General features: G+C 46.5%; 1 protein-coding gene across 1 annotated transcript in view; it reads right to left on the minus strand.

Moving 5' to 3' along the window:
* Nucleotides 1-18,059, minus strand: part of LOC144484382 (NACHT, LRR and PYD domains-containing protein 3-like) — a 60,325-nt gene extending 42,266 nt beyond the window's left edge. The window contains exons 1-6 of the mRNA XM_078202904.1: nucleotides 17,550-18,059; nucleotides 12,059-12,223; nucleotides 8,709-8,804; nucleotides 5,536-5,702; nucleotides 3,164-3,335; nucleotides 3,012-3,077 (exon numbers count right to left, since the gene is read on the minus strand). Of these exons, the coding sequence (XP_078059030.1) occupies nucleotides 3,012-3,077; nucleotides 3,164-3,335; nucleotides 5,536-5,702; nucleotides 8,709-8,772 (469 nt within the window). The 5' untranslated portion in view covers nucleotides 8,773-8,804; nucleotides 12,059-12,223; nucleotides 17,550-18,059. The remainder of the gene's footprint in view (nucleotides 1-3,011; nucleotides 3,078-3,163; nucleotides 3,336-5,535; nucleotides 5,703-8,708; nucleotides 8,805-12,058; nucleotides 12,224-17,549) is intronic.
* Between the last annotated feature and the right edge of the window lie 2,452 nt (nucleotides 18,060-20,511).

The raw sequence follows: 20,511 nt of genomic DNA on the forward strand, positions 1-20,511 counted from the left end.
ATGATAATGGGAAACGCATTTAGACACCGGGGCAGGACCAAGTAATCCCATTAACACGAACACACACCATACAAATGCAAATTGACAAGCCTCCCAGAGAACTTCCTGACCTGACAGACCACTTTATACATATTGTAAAAAGATGCATAATCAAATGTTCCCGCTCAAATTTGGAGCCCTATAAAGATCCAGGGCTGATGTAATTCAATTGAGATCAACGTGGCCAAGCCACTGTTTCTGAGCTGGCTACGGGGGTCTCCCTAGGATCCTAGTAATTGTACAATAAAGACACGCTTTGAACCTTGATTTGCGACTCGACTTCTATTCTGTGCTGGTAAGGGAGATTTCCCTACAACACTACATAGATGATTAAAACAGCTGTTTAAGAGAACTCTGTGACTTGGTCTAGTTACTTGAAAGATAAAGTTGTGATCAATTAAAAGGCTGATACCAATTACTACAACATCACTTATTCATGATATATATTAATGATTTAGATGAGGGAACTAAATGTAATATCTCCAAATGTGCAGACTACACAAAACTGGGCAGGTGGGTGAGCTGTGTGAAGGATGCAGAGATGCTTCCATGTCAGATGGAGAAGCTGATTAAGTGGGGAAATGCAAGGTAGATGTGGTATCATGTGGACAAATGTGAACTTAGCCACTTTGGTAGCAAAAACTGGAAGGCAGATTACTATCTGAATGGCTATAGATTAAGGGAGATGTGCAGCGAGACCCGGGCGTCATCGCACACCAGTCACTGAAGGTAAACATGCTGGTGCAGAAGGCAGTAAAAAGGCAAGTGGTGTGTTGGGCTTCATACCAAGAGGATTCGAGCACAGGAGCAGTGATGTCTTGTTGCAACTACAGGGACTCGGTGAGATTACACCTGGATATTACATGCAGTTTTGGACTCCTTATCTGAGGAAGGTTGTTCTTGCTATAAAGGGGGTGCAGAGAAGGTATACCAGGCTGATTCCTGGGAGTTCCCCACCCCCGCTGACCCGGCCCTGCCCCCGCCGACCTGGCACCGCCCCCGCCGGGGTGCAGAGAAGGTATACCAGGTTGATTCCTGGTATGAGGACGTATGAGGAAAGATTGAGTCAGTTAGGATTATATTCACTGGAGTTCGGAAGAATAACGGAGGGATTTCATAGCAACCTAAATTCTAATAGGACTAGACAGGATAGACGTAGGTAGTATGTACCCGATGGCGGGGATTTCCAGAATGAGGATCACAGTCTGAGGATACAGGGTAGACTATTTCGGACTGAAATGCAGAGTCATGAGTCTATGAAATTGACTACTACAAAAAACCTTGAAGCTGAAACATTGTATGTTTTCAAGAAAGACTTATCTATACCTCCAGGAGCTAAAGGGATCAAACAATTTGCAGGGAAGATGGGATCAGGCTAATGAGTTGAATGTTCAACCATGATCATAATGAATGGTAAAGCAGGTTCGCAGGGCCGAATGGTCTACCCCTGCTCCTACTTTCTATGTTTCTATGACATGATTTTGCCTGCACACTTTCCTGCTCACATCACACCTGGAGAGTGTGCACATCTCTCTGCTCATCCACACTACCAAGTATCTTACCATTAGCCCAGTACTCTGTAACCCTGTTACTTCTTCCAAAGTGAATCACCTCACACTCAACATAGAGTGGAAAAGTCACAGACGAAAGCTACAAAAATGGTTAACAACTTTGCGAAGCTCAGCTACATGGTTTATTTACTTTGAAGTACAGATACAAACTCTAATTGAAAGAGGTCTAATCAATATCGGAATGAGTATAGAATCACTTCTGATCGATGATTCCAGTCATCAAATTGTGTGAGACCTGATAACACATGTTTGAACTATGTAAATGCAGGAATAGAGTGGATGTTCAGCGTTTCGTTATCTCCAGAGAACTATGAGCCTCTGTAAGATGTTTCGAGTAGCTGTGCTGACTCGAAAGAGGGAGCCAGACGAATCCTGTCTGGCACAGAGACTGCATCATGTGGAAGAGAAGTGCATATGAGGAACAATGGTTCAACGTGATCTGCACGATTGGAAACAATCAGCTGAGGGATTAGAGGGGAATATTAAACACAGCATTTTTCCATATCAACTCTGGGCATTTCTATTTTTGCTGCTACAAGAAGATTGTGTGGTCATTGTTAGTGGCAGGATTTGGACTGGGAGGCACCAGTGGAAGATGTCTTTCGCCATGATGCTTGAACCCTTGTTATCTTTGTTTGATGGACCTTCTGGGATTTTCCTGCTCAGTATTTTAGTTTGTGTCTGTTTAGAATGATTTCCATAGATCCATAGAATCCCATCAGTGCAGACGGAGCCCATTCAAGTCTGCACCAACTCTTCAATTCAGCATCTTACCAATGCCTCCGTATTCCTCCCTATCCCCGTAACCCCACACATTTACTATGGCCAATCCACCTAACCTGCGCATCTTCGGATTGAGAGAGAAAACCGGAGCACCCAGAGGTGTTCCACATAGACACAGGGAGAGCGTGTAAACTCCACACAGACATTCACCTGAGGCCGGGATTGAACCCAGGTCACTGGCACTCTGAGGCAGCAGTGCTAACCACTTTGCCACCGTGCTGCCCCAGTGTAGACAAGCCTTAACTTCTGGCTCAAGGCTCTACTCTTTATTGCCATCCAGACCATTCATGCACACACATAAGGTTTGTATAAGGTTCATAGTGTAGCAAGATTCTGTAAAGTGTATAAGACATCAGAAATAATAGAAATCAGCAGCTGATTAAGTGAAAAGATGCCATGGCAACGTATTAACAGAATGCAAGAAAAATTCTATGAATTGCAATTTGAATCTCTGCATAGTTGAGGATCAATGACAAACCCCAATCATGTTCAACCCTGTTATCCCAGCCTTTGACTTTCTGATTCTCAGGTTTTTGACAACCTCTTAAACAAAGGCTGTAATTAATCATTCTGATTCTCAGAAGTGAAACGGTTTACATTCTCAATTTCATCCCTTACCTTCCAGGTGACTGGGCAATTCAGATAAACCTTGTGTAATGTTCATGTCATCGAATGCATCAGAACCTGTTTAAATAAATTCATGAAATCAAATCAGTAACACCGGCAGTGTTTAAATGTGAAATTAAAATCGCTGTGTGATTTTACCGTACCAAGCTCCTGTGTTTCTTTCAGTATTTTATCCAGTTTTGGGACTCCGTGACGCATTCTCACAAAGGATTCCCACATCACCCTTCGAGCCCGAGATCCTTTTTCCATCACCAGATTGAGGAGAAGTTTGGAACTGTCCGCCCGGTTTCCCTTATCCACGAGCTCAGTGACTTTCTATGAAGAATAGTAATGAAGAATAATGAGACGCAAAGTGAAAGATAAACACTGAGAATGAGATGGAAAGGATCTGCTCGGTGATGGGATTTCCCAGTTGTTTTCAGCTCAGAAATCAGTCACTGGGCCGGGTCCTGATCCATAATAAACACGGACTGAAAATTCACTTCACATCTCATTCCAGTCATTAACGATTAAGAAATGAGAATCAACTAAACTCGAATCAAAAATATATTTCCAGGAGAGTGAGGGATCACTGAGAATCTGCAGTATTTTAATGTAATTAGTTGTCTGTCCTTCAGAGTCCAACATGACATCTGGTTGGTTACTGATTGGCAATATGATCCATTTCTTTCTCTCAATTCCTGCTGCATCACTTTGTGATTTACTCCGAAATCCTGAGGTGATGAGGTAGTTTGTTTCTCTGAGGAGGTCATAAGTCTTTGGAACTCTCTTCCTGAAAAGGCCATGGACTAATTCTAAGACGGAGGTAGATGGACACTTGGTAAACAAGGGGGTGATAGTTTATAAGGGATCGGCAAGATGCAGATTTGAACTCACTATGAAATCGGCCACAATGATGTTAAACAGAGGAGTGGAACAGCCCACTCCTGCTCTCTGTATGTAAATAAAACAGTGGCAAGTCAGAACTCAGGTAGCGAGGATAGGATGCTTCTGATTATTACGTTATTTAAATAGAAGAATGGAAATCCTAAAATGAAAATTAGCTGATGAATTAACTTTTGACTAACCCAAACATCGACTCTTGATTTATGTCAGGAGAATGAAGCAATAATAATGGTGAAAAATCTAATCATTTAATCATTTCTACTCATTAACTCAAGTGTCAGATACAGAATGTTATTTGTCAAATTATTTCTGGCATAAAAGCTCAGTAAGGAGGATTGATGAGTTAGATAGTTGAGAGATAAACATGTTGAAGAAGTGGCTGTGCAGAGTCAGAGCAATGGAGAATTTCAGACTGGAGTTTACAAAGGAAAGTTTCAAATTCATTAACTCATTTAAAATAGAATATTGCTGCTGCCTCACAGCGCCAGGGAGCCAGGTTCGATTCTGGCCTGGGTCACTGTCTGTGTGGAGTTTTCACTTCCTCCCTGTGTCTGCGTGGGTTTCCTCCGGGTGCTCCGGTTTCTTCCCACAGTCCAACGATGTGCGGGTTAGGTTGATTGGCCATGCTAAAATTGACCCGAGTGTCAGGGGGAATAGCAAAGTAAACATATAGGGTTACGGGAATAAGGCCTGGGTGGGATTGTGGTCGGTACAGACTCGATAGGCCGAATGGCCTCCTTCTGTATTGCAGGGATTCTATAAATCATTCTATGAATCTAGACCGTTTGGAGACTTGGGTGGAGAAATGGCAGATGGAGTTTATTCCGGACAAATGTGAGGTAATGCATTTTGGAAGATACAGCATGTCGGAATTATTTAGTAAATGGTAGAATCCTTAGGAGTATTGACAGGGAGAGAGATCTGGGCGAACATGTCCACCGATCACTTAAAGTGGCAACGTAGTCAAGAAGGCATACGGCATGCTTGTCTTCATCAGTCAAGGCATTGAGTTTAGAAATTGACAGGTCATGCTGCAGCTGTACAGAACCTCAGTTAGGCCTCATTTAGAAAATTGTGTACAATTCTGATCACCACACTACCAGAAGGATGTGGATGTTTTGGAGAGGGTAGAGAAGAGGTTTACCAGGATGTTGCCTGGTCTGGAGGGTATTAGCTCTGAACCCGGTTTGCACTCATTGGAACGACAGAGGTTGAGAAGCGACCTGATCGAAGTTTACAAGATTATGAGTGGCATGGACAGAGTGCATAGTCAGATGCTCTTTCCTCAGGTCGAAAAGTCAAGTACTAGGGGACATAGTTTTAAGGTGTGTGGGGAAATGTTCAGAGGAGATGTGCGAGGGAAGTTTTTTTTTTTAAAACGCAGGGGGTGGTGAATGTCTGGTATGTGCTGCCCAGGGGGTGGGGCGGTGATGGAAGCAGGTACGAAAGCAGCATTTAAAGGGCATCTGGATGAAAACATGAATAGGATGGGAATGGAAGGATACGGACTCTGTAAGTGCATATGGTTTTAGTTTAGGCAGGCATCATGGTCTGCGCAGGCTTGGAGGGCCGAAGGGTCTATTCCTGTGCTGTACTGTTCTTTGTTCTATCCTGGGTCCCTCCCTCTTACCCCATGCTCTTGTCCAGTGAAAATCCTCTCATATGTTAACGTTAAGCTGACTCCATCCACTCCTCCTTCCATTGCCTGTTCTAGTCTGTCCCGGTAGAGTTTTGTCAATTTGAACAGTTGGTAATCATCACACTTTGTCAGGAACTGAGGAATTGTGGAGTTTGGATCTGTAAACACAAATGGAGAAAAATAAACACATTTCTGTCAATGAATTCCCATTAATGTTGTTACACTTCCCTTTACAGAGAGCAACTAAAGCCTCCTGTGAGCCACATTATCAAACACCTTCTGGGAACACAGAAACATTCAGTGAAAGCATATTTGACCTGACAACAATCATCTTTGCCCCAAATCCATACCATAAGACCATAAGACATAGGAGCGGAAGTAAGGCCATTCGGCCCATTGAGTCCACTCCACCATTCAATCATGGTTGATTTCAACTCCATTTACCTGCTCTCTCCCCATAGCCCTTAATTCCTCGAGAAATCAAGAATTTATCAATTTCTGTCTTGAAGACGCTCAACGTCTCGGCCTCCACAGCCCTCTGTGGCAATGAATTCCACAGACCCACCACTCTCTGGCTGAAGAAATTTCTCCTCATCTCTGTTCTAAAGTGACTCCCTTTTATTCTAAGGCTGTGCCCCCGCGTCCTAGTCTCCCCTGTTAATGGAAGCAACTTCCCTACGTCCATCCTATCTAAGCCCTTGGTTAACAAGAGTCCATCAATTTCAAATATAAAATCAACATTTTTTAAATTGCTCACTGGGTGTGAGGGTTCCAGGCAAGGCCGGAATTTGTTGTCTATCCTTAATTGTTTTTGGAAAGCTGGTGAGACACCGTCTTGAACTGCTGCAATTTACATGCTGTCTATATACACAGTACTGCTGGGAAGGGAATATCAAGACTTCTATACAGGAAAAGTGAAGCAGCAGCAATATTGTTCCAAGTAAGAATGGTGTGTGGATTAAAGGGCAACTTCCAGATGATGGTATCCCCATGTATCTGCTGCCCTTGTCCTTCTAGGGTGGCAGAGGTCTCGGGTTTGGAAAGTGTTGTTGAAGGAGCCTTGGTGAGGTGATGAAATGCACCCTGTAAATGATGCATATTGCTATCACTTGCATCGGTGGCAAAGAGAATGAGGTGATGGATGGGTGGTGTCAATCAATTGAGCTACTTTGTCCTGGGTGATGTAGAGCTTCGAGTGTTCATGGAGCCACAGTAAACAAATTGCAAATTTTCCAGTTGTGCCTTGTACATTGTAGACTTTGGTGAGACAGGAGATGACTTACTCTCCAAAGAATGCTCCACATCTGACTGCTCCTGTATTTATGTGGCTAATCCAGTTCAGTTTCAAGTCAAAGTCACGGTGACCAACCCTGAGGTAAGGAAATACCTCTGGCATTGGAATGGGCAGGGGAGCGGCTACCAAACCTGTAATTGATGGGGCAGGTTGCTTCTTGATGGGTCAGAGCCAGAAAGGCTGTGCCTCTGCGAATACACACAGCGCATGTGCAGAATTGGAAACACAAAATTACAGGACAAAGAGCATCCTGGCAGGAGACAACCCAGAGATACAGGGCTCAAAAATAGGACAGTGCAGAAAATCTGGATGTTTGATTACCCTGGTCAAAAACAATCTCCAGATCTAGATGAGTATACGGCTTGTAGGAAGGGACTAAAGAAGGAAATTAGGAGAGCCAGAAGGGGTCACGAGAAGGCCTTGGCAGGTAGGATTAAGGAAAACCCTAAGGCGTTCTATAAATATGTGAAGAGTAAAAGGATGAGACGTGAGGGAATAGGGCCGATAAAAGGTGAAGGCGGGAAAGTCTGTACGGAACCAGTAGAAATGGCAGAGGTGCTGAATGAGTATTTTGCCTCGGTTTTCACGGAGGAGAAGGACCTGGGTGGATGTACTGCGGGCTTGCGGTGGACTGAAATGATTGAGCATGTGGACTTTAACAAAGAGGTTGTGCTGGAATCTTTGAATGGCATCAAGATAGATAAGTTGCCGGATCCGGATGGGATGTACCCCAGGTTACTGTGGGAGGCGAGGGAAGAGATTGCAGAGCCTCTGGCAATGATCTTTGCATTGTCGATGGAGACGGGAGAGGTGCCGGAGGATTTGAGTATTGCGGATGTGGTTCCTATTTTCAAGAAGGGGACGAGGGATAGCCCAGGAAATTACCGACCGGTGAGTCTAACCTCAGTGGTTGGTAAGCTGATGGAGAAGATCCTGAGGGACAAGACTTATGAGCATTTAGAGAGGTTTAGTATGCTCAAGAATACTCAGCATGGCTTTGTCAAAGGCAGATCATTCCTTCCGAGCCTGGTGGAGTTCTTCAAAAATGTGACTAAACACATTGACGAAGGGAAAGTGGTAGATGTGGTTTATATGGATTTTAGCAAGGCGTTCGATAAGGTCCCCCATGCAAGCCTTCTAGAAAAAGTGAGAGGGTATGGGATCCAAGGGGCTGCTGCCCTGTGGATCCAAAACTGGCTTGCCCAAAGGAAGAAGTCTCACAACACCAGGTTAAAGTCCAACAGGTATGTTTGGTAGCAAATACCATAAGCTTTCGGAGCGCTGCTCCTTTGTCAGACGGAGTGGAAATGTGCTCTGAAACAGTGCACAGAGTGCACTCACACCCCCTACACCCCCCCCTCAGTCTCTCACTCCCCCACACCCCTCCACTCAGTGCCTCACTCCCACCTTCCCCACCCCACCAATCAATGCCTCACTCCCACTCACTGGTCAGTCTATTCGCAGCAAATGTTGGGGAGATCCAGTCCCACTGCAGTTTGCCCCACCCAGAGATGCCTTTGCTTCTTTCTCACACGAGCCTTCAGCACGCTGTTCACTGCACCACCAATCGTGGTTTGTTTCTCCCAATCACAGTCAATAGTGGACAAACCAGCAGCAATGGGAGAGAGAAATTACCTCTGATTGGAGAATCAGCTCCAAGCAGAATCCCGAATTGAAACTCAGCTTCTTAACAACAATTTGGAAACTTTCTCCGGGACCACGTAGAGAAGCTTTGCGAGTCACACGCAGCCCCCTCGGGCCGAACCTTGGATAAACCTGCTCTAGATGGTCACTCTCTCCCACTTTCCACTCAGTCCCTGTTTGAGCTGCAGACAGGATAGAAATTATATTTGTATTTTTGTGATCCTACCTGTGTCCATTCTCATTTTTGATGAAGCTGTTGGATATTCTCCCCTGTTTGAACCTTCAGCCATGATATTGACAGGCCTTGCCTGATTCTGAGACTCTGTAATGAGGATAACATCAATGTCAGGATCAGGTGTAAATATTGAAATCAGAAGCAGGGCGTTGAGATCTTTACTAATACATAAGAACATAAGAAATAGGAGCAGGAGTAGGCCATCTAGCCCCTCGAGCCTGCCCCGCCATTCAATAAGATCATGGCTGATCTGACGTGGATCAGTACCACTTACCCGCCTGATCCCCATAACCCTTAATTCCCTTACCGATCAGGAATCCATCCATCCGCGCTTTAAACATATTCAGCGAGGTAGCCTCCACCACCTCAGTGGGCAGAGAATTCCAGAGATTCACCACCCTCTGGGAGAAGAAGTTCCTCCTCAACTCTGTCTTAAACCGACCCCCTTTTATTTTGAGGCTGTGTCCTCTAGTTTTAACTTCCTTACGCAAGATATATTTCAGAATATTACAGTCTCATATATGCTACCGTGATATTAGTAACAGTTGTTTCACAAAGTACCAGTTGCCATCATCACGTCCGTTGAAAAATCCTTTTCCCTTTCAATCCTCTGCCCCATTTCCAGTTTCCACTTTTCTCTCCAAAGTTATTGAACATGTTGTTACCTCCCAAATCCAGCACCATTTTTGCAGGAGCTCCATACAGTTAAGTTTGCACTCTGCCGCTGCTGTTGAAATCACAAATACTATCCTATCCAACTCTGACAAAAGTCAATGCAGTATCTTCATTCACCCGTCTGCAGCCTTTAGCATCTTGACCATGTTATCCTTCTCCAACTCCTCCCTCTTGTCGTCCAGCTGAGTGGAAATGCATCAAAGGCCCCTGGTTCAATTCTTATCTATTACTTTACATCCAGAGAATCAGTGACATTGCTTTCCCTTGCCACTCCCACATCATTATCTCTATCATTGGCCCTCTTCTATTCCTCATCAACATGCTGCCCCTCGGTAACCTGGCAGCAGGTTCAACATGCAAGCTGCTGATATCCAGCTCCACATTCTCACTGCTCTGAAACTCTGCTTCCTGAATCCTGACTAACTCACACCACGTCTCAGTTCATTCACCTGAGTTCACCAACTCTCACTGTCTCACAGCCTGACAACAGCTCAATTTTAAAATGCTCAAACTAGCTGTTCAATCTCTCCATGGCCCCTCACTTCCTATTCATGCAGCCTACAGCAGCCCCAGAAGCCAACAACATCTCTACCTTGCCCAATCTGACAAGTTGTGTATCTTGAGGATAATTTGTCCACAATCCAGGCCAAGTCCTGAGCTCCGGAATTCCCTCCCGAAGCCTCTCGGCTGCTTTACTTTTCCCCCTTCTCAGATTCACCTTAAAAAGATTAACAATCTGACAAAAATTAGTCACCTGCCCAGCTACCCCTTCGAATGTTTTATCTATTTGTTTTCCCACTGAATTTTTCTCTTGCTGAGTGTTTTGGGATGTTTTGCCACGTTAAAGGTGCTATACAAATGCACGTGGCTCCATATTCTCCACTCGTGTGGGTGTGTCAGTGTCCCTATACCTGTATCCCTAATCAAAGTAAGAAGTTTAACAACACCAGGTTAAAGTCCAACACCAGGTTAAAGCTTGTGTGGCTTTTGCTACCAAGTAAACCTGTTGGACTTTAAGCTGGTGTTGTTAAACTTCTTACTGTGTTTACCCCAGTCCAACGCCGGCATCTCCACATCATCCCTAATCAAACTCAGCTGATGTCCCCTCCTTTCTCCAATATGGAAATGGAAAAGTGATTCAGACATTTAATTTCTTCAAATTAGAATTGGAAGTTAATCAACAGCAATAATTTACAACCAAGGTTTAAAACCAGCAATGTAAAATGCAGTTACCCGTTTCACTCTTAATCTCATGCAACAACTCAGATTTCCAGTGTGTCTGACTTTGTGAAAACAATATCCCAAAGCACACATTCATTCCCCCTTATGGGTCTCTTCAATTTAACATTAAATTTACAATATCATTCTAGCGAGGCTCTGAAATACACATCTGGTCATCTGAACAGATCCGGATTTATTCCTCATCAACCCCAATGACCCGGCCTCGCCCACACCGAGCCAGCATCAGTTATTGGGTGAAGCCACACTGACTTTCAAGAGGACCCCAGAAATTTATCAGTGCCTCGAAATGGCTGCAATGCAAAAGATATCCAGAAGATCAATGGTGGTGCGCCACAACTCTCTCTCCTTTCTGATTAACATATCTCATCGCCTCTGTCTATCTCCAGAATCTGCCTCACACGGACTGATCCCCTCGCCTGGCCCCCCACCCAGCTGCTTTCTCTCCACCGGTTGGTGTCCACACCTCTGTCTCTGGTACTGAGATCAGTCAGATCGTTACCCTGGCAACACAGGAAATCGCTCAGCAAAAATAACTGAAAACGGAAATAACAAAACCACCATCACACACCCTGTTGGAGAGAAATCAAAGTAAAGGAGACAAAATGGTTACCCGGCACACAAAATGGACTCTGGAAAAAGACATTAAGAGGCACTGACTTTGGGCACTGACATTACATAAAGAGTTAAAACCTTTAGTGTTTAAATTACTGCAGGAAACAGGTCAGACCTTGAGGCACCTTAAACTTGAGATAAAAGCAGACCCAGAACAATGAGTTTGATGACGAGATCAGCCACTGATGAGGGACATAAATGTATATAACAAGATCAGCCATTGATGGAAGACATAACTGCAGATATGTATCTACTCTATGTATAACCATGTGTTAACTGTCGATGTCCATACCCGTCTACTCAACTTGTAACGATGTGCTATCGGCTAATGTCCACACTGTCTATTATCTAACAATGTATAAAAGATGCTCAACTACCATTGTGTAGTTGAGAAGGTGAGTGCCTGTACTGCGGAGTGCCAGCGCTTCTCCCAAAGCTTTGTCTGAATAAAACTGTTTGTTGAACCTCCAAGTCTGACTCCGAAGTGGTGAATTTCCCACAACACACCCTCAGTTCAGTTCAGAGGAAGATTAACCCAGAACAGTCAACCAGTTCTGTTTAACAATGAAACTGCAATTCCAATATTGCGTGTTTTAAACACCAAAACGTGACACTGTCGGGGGCTTGTGAAATTCAGGCGCGGTGTTTCACGAGACACAAACTGCTCCAACTTCATGGTACATCACACAGCCTTACACTGGATAATTGTGCTTGGTGCTCACACACTCCATATCTCACTCAGCATTTCCAACCTCACCTTATCATCTTTTTGTACTTGCTACAGGACCAGAGTAAATGGAACTTCCTCTTACCTTCCTCTCCAGAAAATATATGGAAGCTGTTTGAATGTGAAGGGTTCTCTCGGGCTGGCGCTCTCACAATACTGTGCTGGTTCACCTCTTATAGTTCTTCAGGCCACAATCCCTGCTGAATTGCAACTGTGGATTTTCACAATTAATCCAGCGACCCCCGGAGATCTGATTATGCCAAAAGAGAAAGAGAGTCAAATAGAGCCAGTGTGAATCAAAATGACAATTTAGCCACATACCCGACATCAAAAGATGCTGAAGGGGAAGCAGGAGTGTTGGAAATGTTTCAATTACGATATTATCATTCGAAATATGAACAAAGTTCATAAACTATCTGATCTCACTGACTCCATCCTCCCCGGGTTACACACTGTCTGATCTCACTGACTCCATCCTCCCCGGGTTACACACTGTCTGATCTCACTGACTCCATCCTCCCCGGGTTACACACTGTCTGATCTCACTGACTGCATCCTCCCCGGGTTACACACTGTCTCATCTCACTGACTCCATCCCCCTCGTGTTACACACGGTCTGATCTCACTGACTCCATCCTCCCCGGGTTACACACTGTCTGATCTCACTGACTCCATCCTCCCCGGGTTACACACTGTCTGATCTCACTGACTCCATCCTCCCCGGGTTACACACTGTCTGATCTCACTGAATCCATCCTCCCCGGGTTACACACTGTCTGATCTCACTGACTCCATCCTCCCCGGGTTACACACTGTCTGATCTCACTGACTCCATCCTCCCCGGGTTACACACTGTCTGATCTCACTGACTCCATCCTCCCCGGGTTACACACTGTCTGATCTCACTGACTCCATCCTCCCCGGGTTACACACTGTCTGATCTCACTGACTCCATCCTCCCCGGGTTACACACTGTCTGATCTCACTGACTCCATCCTCCCCGGGTTACACACTGTCTGATCTCACTGACTCCATCCTCCCCGGGTTACACACTGTCTGATCTCACTGACTCCATCCTCCCCGGGTTACACACTGTCTGATCTCACTGACTCCATCCTCCCCGGGTTACACACAGTCTGATCTCACTGACTCCATCCTCCCAGGGTTACACACTGTCTGATCTCACTGACTCCATCCTCCCCGGGTTACACACTGTCTGATCTCACTGACTCCATCCTCCCAGGGTTACACACTGTCTGATCTCACTGACTCCATCCTCCCCGGGTTACACACTGTCTGATCTCACTGACTCCATCCTCCCCGGGTTACACACTGTCTGATCTCACTGACTCCATCCTCCCCGGGTTACACACTGTCTGATCTCACTGACTCCATCCTCCCCGGGTTACACACTGTCTGATCTCACTGACTCCATCCTCCCCGGGTTACACACTGTCTGATCTCACTGACTCCATCCTCCCCGGGTTACACACTGTCTGATCTCACTGACTCCATCCTCCCCCGGTTACACACTGTCTGATCTCACTGACTCCATCCTCCCCGGGTTACACACTGTCTGATCTCACTGACTCCATCCTCCCCGGGTTACACACAGTCTGATCTCACTGACTCCATCCTCCCCGGGTTACACACTGTCTGATCTCACTGACTCCATCCTCCCCGGGTTACACACTGTCTGATCTCACTGACTCCATCCTTCCCGGGTTACACACTGTCTGATCTCACTGACTCCATCCTCCCCGGGTTACACACTGTCTGATCTCACTGACTCCATCCTCCCCAGGTTACACACTGTCTGATCTCACTGACTCCATCCTCCCCGGGTTACACACTGTCTGATGTTTTACTACTTTCCCCATTTTTCTGTCCCGGGTCTGTTCACATTTTGGGTGAAAAGTGGAAATTGGCTGTTTGCTCTCCGAGCTGAGGATAGATGTACAGAAACAGCGTGTGTTTGAAAAGTGTAACAGTAACAGGAGGTATACTCAGTGTTATAATGCTGTGCCTATTCAGACTAGAATCACCCAGAAACACTCAGGTTTGATGCTGTCTGTATTCAGACTAGAATCACCCTGATATCCTCTGTAATAATGCTGTCCGTATTCAGACCAGAATCTGCACGGTGGCACAGTGGTTAGCACTGCTGCCTCACAGTGCCAGGAACCAGAGTTCAATTCCCAGCTTGGGTCACTGTCTGTATGTAGTTTGTACAATTCTCCCCATGTCCACGTGGGTTTACTCCGGGCGCTCCGGTTTCTTCCCACAATCCAAAGATGTGCGGGTGAGGTGCATTGGCCATGCTAAATTGAACATAGAACATTACAGCGCAGTCCAGGCCCTTCGGCCCTCGATGTTGCGCCGACCAGTGAAACCAATCTAAAGCCCATCTAACCTACACTATTCCAATGTCATCCATATGTTTATCCAATGACCATTTAAATGCCCTTAATGTTGGCAAGTCCACTACTGTTGCAGGCAGGGCATTCCACGCCCTCACTACTCAGAGTGAAGAACCTACCTCTGACATCTGTCCTATATTCATCATGGAGTGCGGTTACAAGTGGTGTACCTCAGGGATCTGTTTTGGGGCCACTGCTGTTTGTAATATTTATTAATGATCTGGATGAGGGTATAGTTGGGTGGATTAGCAAATTTGCTGATGACACCAAAGTCGGTGGTGTGGTAGACAGTGAGGAAGGGTGTCGTAGTTTGCAGGAAGACTTAGACAGGTTGCAAAGTTGGGCCGAGAGGTGGCGGATGGAGTTTAATGCGGAGAAGTGTGAGGTAATTCACTTTGGTAGGAATAACAGATGTGTTGAGTATAGGGCTAACGGGAGGACTTTGAGTAGTGTGGAGGAGCAGAGGGATCTAGGTGTATGTGTGCATAGATCCCTGAAGGTTGGGAATCAAGTAGATAGGGTTGTTAAGAAGGCATATGGTGTCTTGGCGTTTATTGGTAGGGGGATTGAATTTAGGAGTCGTGGCGTTATGTTGCAACTGTACACAACTCTGGTGCGGCCGCACTTGGAGTACTGTGTGCAGTTCTGGTCCCCACATTACAGGAAGGATGTGGAGGCTTTGGAGAGGGTGCAGAGGAGGTTTACCAGGATGTTGCCTGGTATGGAGGGGAGATCCTATGAGGAGAGGCTGAGGGATTTGGGATTGTTTTCGCTGGAAAGGCGGCGGCTAAGAGGGGATCTTATTGAAACATATAAGATGATTAGAGGTTTAGATAGGGTGGATAGTGATAGCCTTTTTCCTCTGATGGAGAAATCCAGCACGAGGGGGCATGGCTTTAAATTGAGGGGGGGTAGTTATAGAACCGATGTCAGGGGTAGGTTCTTTACCCAGAGGGTGGTGAGGGATTGGAATGCCCTGCCAGCATCAGTAGTAAATGCGCCTAGTTTGGGGGCGTTTAAGAGATCCGTAGATAGGTTCATGGACGAAAAGAAATTGGTTTAGGTTGGAGGGTCACAGTTTTTTTTTTAACTGGTCGGTGCAACATCGTGGGCCGAAGGGCCTGTTCTGCGCTGTAATGTTCTATGTTCTATGTTCTATCTCTCACCCCTCAATTTAAAGCTATGTCCCCTCGTGCTAGCTATCAAGAGCCGAGGAAAAAGGCTCTCACCATCCACCCTGTCTAATCCTCTGATCATCATGTATGCCTCTATTAAGTCACCTCTTAACCTTCTTCTCTCTAAAAAAAAAACAACCTCAAGTCCCTCAGCCTTTCCTCATAAGACCTTCCCACCATACCAGGCAACATCCTGGTAAATCTCCTTTGCACCCTTGCCAATGCTTCCACATCCTTCCGAAAATGCGGCGACCAGAACTGTACGCAATACTCCAAGTGCGGCCGCACCAGAGTTTTGTACAGCTGCAACATGACCTCCTGGCTCCGAAACTCAATCCCTCTCCCAATAAAAGCTAACACTCCGTACGCCTTCTTAACAACCCTATCAACCTGGGTGCCAACATTCAGGGATCTATGCACATGGACACCGAGATCTCTTTGTTCAGCCACACTACCAAGTATCTTACCATTAGCCCAGTACTCTGTAATCCAGTTACAATTAAATTTACAATTGCAATTAAATTGCTCCTTAGTGTCAGAGGGACTGGCTTGTATAAATGCATGGGGTTGTGGGGATAGGGCCGGGGTGGGATAGTGGTCAGTGCAGACTCGATGGGCCAAATGGCCTCCTTCTGCACTGTAGGATTCTATGATTCTATAATCACGCAGATCTACTCAGTGTTGATGCTGCGTCGGAAGCTTTTTCCCAGGGTGGAAGAGTCAATTACTCGGGGCTATAGGTTTTAGGGCGAGGGGCAGGGTTTAAAAGAGATGTACGAGGCAAGTTTTTTTTTACATAGGTGGTGGGTGCCTGGAACCCGCTGCCGGGGGAGGTAGTTGAAGCGGATACGACAGTGACTTTCAAGGTGCGTCTTGACAAATACATGAACAGGATGGGGATAGAGGGATATGGCCCCCGGAAGAGTAGTTTTTTTAGTTCAGGCAGCATGGTCGGTGCAAGCTTGGAGGGCCGAAAGATGCATATTGCAAGATGCAGAATATCACTGGCATTTCAATCTCTGAGCTTTTCCCTCACATGCCAGCGCCCCACAGTCTCAGTCACCTTGCAGAAATGTCCCCCTCATTTCAGCAAAGAGCAGAAGGTTTTCCTGTGTCAGCAGCTGCTGCACCTCTGGGAGGGAGAATAGGGAGAGGGAAAAGGCGGGAGAAGAAGGGAAAGGGAGAGAGGGAGTGAGAGGTGGAGGTGGGAACCAATTGTGGTTTCGAGCGGTTAGAAAAAACAAATTGTGCAAATTGATGGTTTCTGAAATTTATAATTATAATGAAACCGTTAACGGCCGCGCCACGTGACCGCGAGCCGCTCTCACTGAGTGGGCGGGACCTCACCGCACCCTCATTCCCCATTGGTGCGTTCTGCTGTCCGTCAAATGAACACAGCCAATAGGAAGCCGCTCCAGCAGAATGATTGGCAGCCAGTGCGGGCGCACTCGGGCAGCTTGTGATGACAGTAAGAAGTTTAACAACACCAGGTTAAAGTCCAACAGGTTTATTTGGTAGCAAAAGCCACACAAGCTTTCGAGGCTCTGAGCCCCTTCTTCAGGTGAGTGGGAATTCTGTTCACAAACAGAACTTATAAGACACAGACTCAATTTACATGAATAATGGTTGGAATGCGAATACTTACAACTAATCCAGTCTTTAAGAAACAAAACAATGGGAGTGGAGAGAGCATCAAGACAGGCTAAAAAGATGTGTATTGTCTCCAGACAAGACAGCCAGTGAAACTCTGCAGGTCCACGCAACTGTGGGAGTTACAAATAGTGTGACATAAATTCTGATTCTAGGATCGCATGATAAAGACTCAGGAGGAAAAAAGCAGAAATATTTATGTGAAATAGTGTGACATAAACCCAATATCCCGGTTGAGGCCGTCCTTGTGTGTGCGGAACCTGGCTATCAGTTTCTGCTCCGCGACTCTGCGCTGTCGTGTGTCGCGAAGGCCGCCTTGGAGAACGCTTACCCGAATATCAGAGGCCGAATGCCCGTGACCGCTGAAGTGCTCCCCAACAGGAAGAGAACAGTCTTGCCTGGTGATTGTCGAGCGGTGGTCATTCATCCGTTGTCGCAGCGTCTGCATAGTTTCCCCAATGTACCATGCCTCGGGACATCCTTTCTTGCAGCGTATCAGGTAGACAACGTTGGCCGAGTTGCAAGAGTATGTACCGTGTACCTGGTGGATGCTCCTCCACATCAGAGCTTGTGATGAAGCAGCGACTCGCTGCCACTGGGGACAATCCCAGTCAGCGAGAGTCGGCGCCGCTGAAGTGGAGACTTTTTCTCTTATTTAATTCCTTACCGTGACTCAAAGATTCGGTGTGAAGCCGCTGGGAAAGCCCCGCACACGCAGTGAGAAACGGCGCGGCGCCTGAACTCCGCACTCGAGACGGCGGCGGCTGATTGTCCCGCTCGCCGATTGGCCAGATCCAGGTCACGTGCTGTGCGTCGGCAGTGACGTCAGAACGCCCCCTCCAGCCGCGCGCGGAAACCGTTTAACGGCCGCTTCCAGCCACGTCACTGAGTGGGTGGCACCTCATTGCGTCATCATTCAGATTTACATACAGCAGGGAAACAGGCCCTTCAGCCCAACTTGTCCAGGCTGCCCCTGTTTTTAAACCCCTAAACTCGTCCCAATTGCCCACATTTGGCCCATATCCCTCTAGACCCATCTAACTAAATGCTTTTTAAAAGACAAAATTGTCCCCACCTCTACTACTCCCTCTGGCAGCTCGTTCCAGACACTCACCACCCTCTGTGTGAAATAATTGCCCCTCTCACCTTCAACCTCTGCCCTCTAAGGTTTAGACTCCCCGACCTTTGGGAAAAGACATGAACTTTCCAGCTGATCTGTGCCCTCATTATTTTATAGACCTCGATAAGATCACCCCTCAGCCTCCTACGCTCCAAAGAAAAAAGTCCCAGTCTATCCAACTCCTCCTTAGAACTCAATCCATCAAGTCCCGGTAGCATCCCAGTAAATCTTTTCTGTACCTTTCTAGTTTAATAATATCCTTTCTATAATAGGGTGACCGGAACTGTACACAGTATTCCAAGTGGGGCCTTACCAATGTCTTGTACAACTTAAACAAGACGTCCCAACTCCTGTATTCAATGTTCTGACCAATGAAACCAAGCATGCCGAATGCCTTCTTCACCACTCTGTCCACCTGTGACTGCACTTTCAAGGAGCCATGAACCCGTACCCGAGATCTCTTTGTTCTGTAATCTCCCCAACACCCTACCATTAACTGAGTAAGTCCTGCCCTGGATCAATCTACCAAAATGCATCACCTCGCATTTGTCCAAATTAAACTCCATCTGCCATTCGTCAGCCCACTGGCCCAATTGATCAAGATCCCGTTGCAACCCGAGATAACCTTCTTCACTGTCCACTATGCCACCAATCTTGGTGTCATCTGCAAACTTACCAACCATGCCTCCTATATTCTCATCCAAATCATTAATATAAATGACAAATAACAGTGGACCCAGCACTGATCCCAGAGGACACCGCTGGTCACAGGCCTCCAGTTTGAAAAACAACCCTGGACAACCATCCACTGGCTTCTGTCATCAAGCCAATTTTGTATCCATTTAACTACCTCACCCTGGGTCCCATGATGGAGGTTGTGCAACAACCTGCCATGTGGTACCTTGTCAAAAGCCTCATTGATTCATTGCACAATCCATCACTGCACCCTCATTCTCCATTGGTGCATTCTGCTGTCCATCAGCTGAACACAGCCAATAGGAAGCCGCTCCAGCAGAATGATTGACAGCCAGTGTGGGTGGAGTCGGGCAGATTGTGATGAAGCAGCGACTCGCTGTGGATTCGCTGCCATTGGGGACAATCCCAGCCAGCAAGAGGCAGCAAGGGTGGCACCTTCCGTCCCCAAGCGCAGCATTCGCACCATCCCACTTTCTCTTACATTTGGGCAGCACCACAAACAGCTTCTTGTTGTCTCTTCCATTGGCAGCACCCCCGGGTGCTCTTGGTGCTCCCGTTCCAGCACCTTTCCTCTTAATGATGGGGGAATGAGGCTCTCATAGCCCAGAATAAACATCCAGCAACACCGACAACTCCCAGCTTCCGCACACTTATCGCCGTAACTCCGGGTGCTTTCTACTCGTCCTCCCTCTCTGGACAAGTTCCACTCCCTGCCTCATAACCGGATCACTCCGGGTGGCTTTCCGTAACTGGTTAGCGGTTACCGGAACTTTATCTTCTTGTGTGAAATGCATTGTCTGCACATTCCAGCGGGAACATCTTTATCTCCAGGCAAAGGCAGCCTTGACAGAGCATCCGCATTGCCGTGTTTCTCACTGACAGCACCAACACCCACCTCTGCAATCAAACTGCTGCCATGGACGGTATCCCAGTGAATGGTCCAAGGATGGAAGATAAAATATAGGAATTATGAATGGGAGTCAGTAATTCAGCCCTTCGAGCTCAGTCACAACATCATCATGGCAGAGCTTTTAGTTTCTTGATGCAAAGACGATGCCTCAGCCTTTTTCCACCCGAGCAAACTTTTCCTCAGCTTTCGTCAATGATCTAGAAGCGAATACTATGGATCTTCCTCTCCGTTTGACATAACGTTTGACAGGACAACCTCAATCCCATTGGGCGAGGCTTCGCATGTAAGCTGCAGCGGTAACTTTGGGTTAAATTGAACTCGCATTTCCAATCTCTTCAAAGCCTGCTTTACCGCCAGGGAGGCCTCCTTTTGTTCACTTCCACGGCTCTCCTTTCACCAGCAACTGGAGCATCAGTTTCAATGCTGCCGCCAGGTCCGGATTGAGCTTGTTGTCATAGTAATTGATTAGACCCAAAAACAACCTGAATTGGGACACATTGTCTGGTCTTGGGGCCTTCATGATGGCCTCCATCTTAGGCTTTGTGCCTCCATTTCATGACCCAGACA

The sequence above is a fragment of the Mustelus asterias genome, unplaced genomic scaffold, assembly GCF_964213995.1.
Source record: "Mustelus asterias unplaced genomic scaffold, sMusAst1.hap1.1 HAP1_SCAFFOLD_102, whole genome shotgun sequence".
NCBI classification, from domain to species: domain Eukaryota; kingdom Metazoa; phylum Chordata; class Chondrichthyes; order Carcharhiniformes; family Triakidae; genus Mustelus; species Mustelus asterias.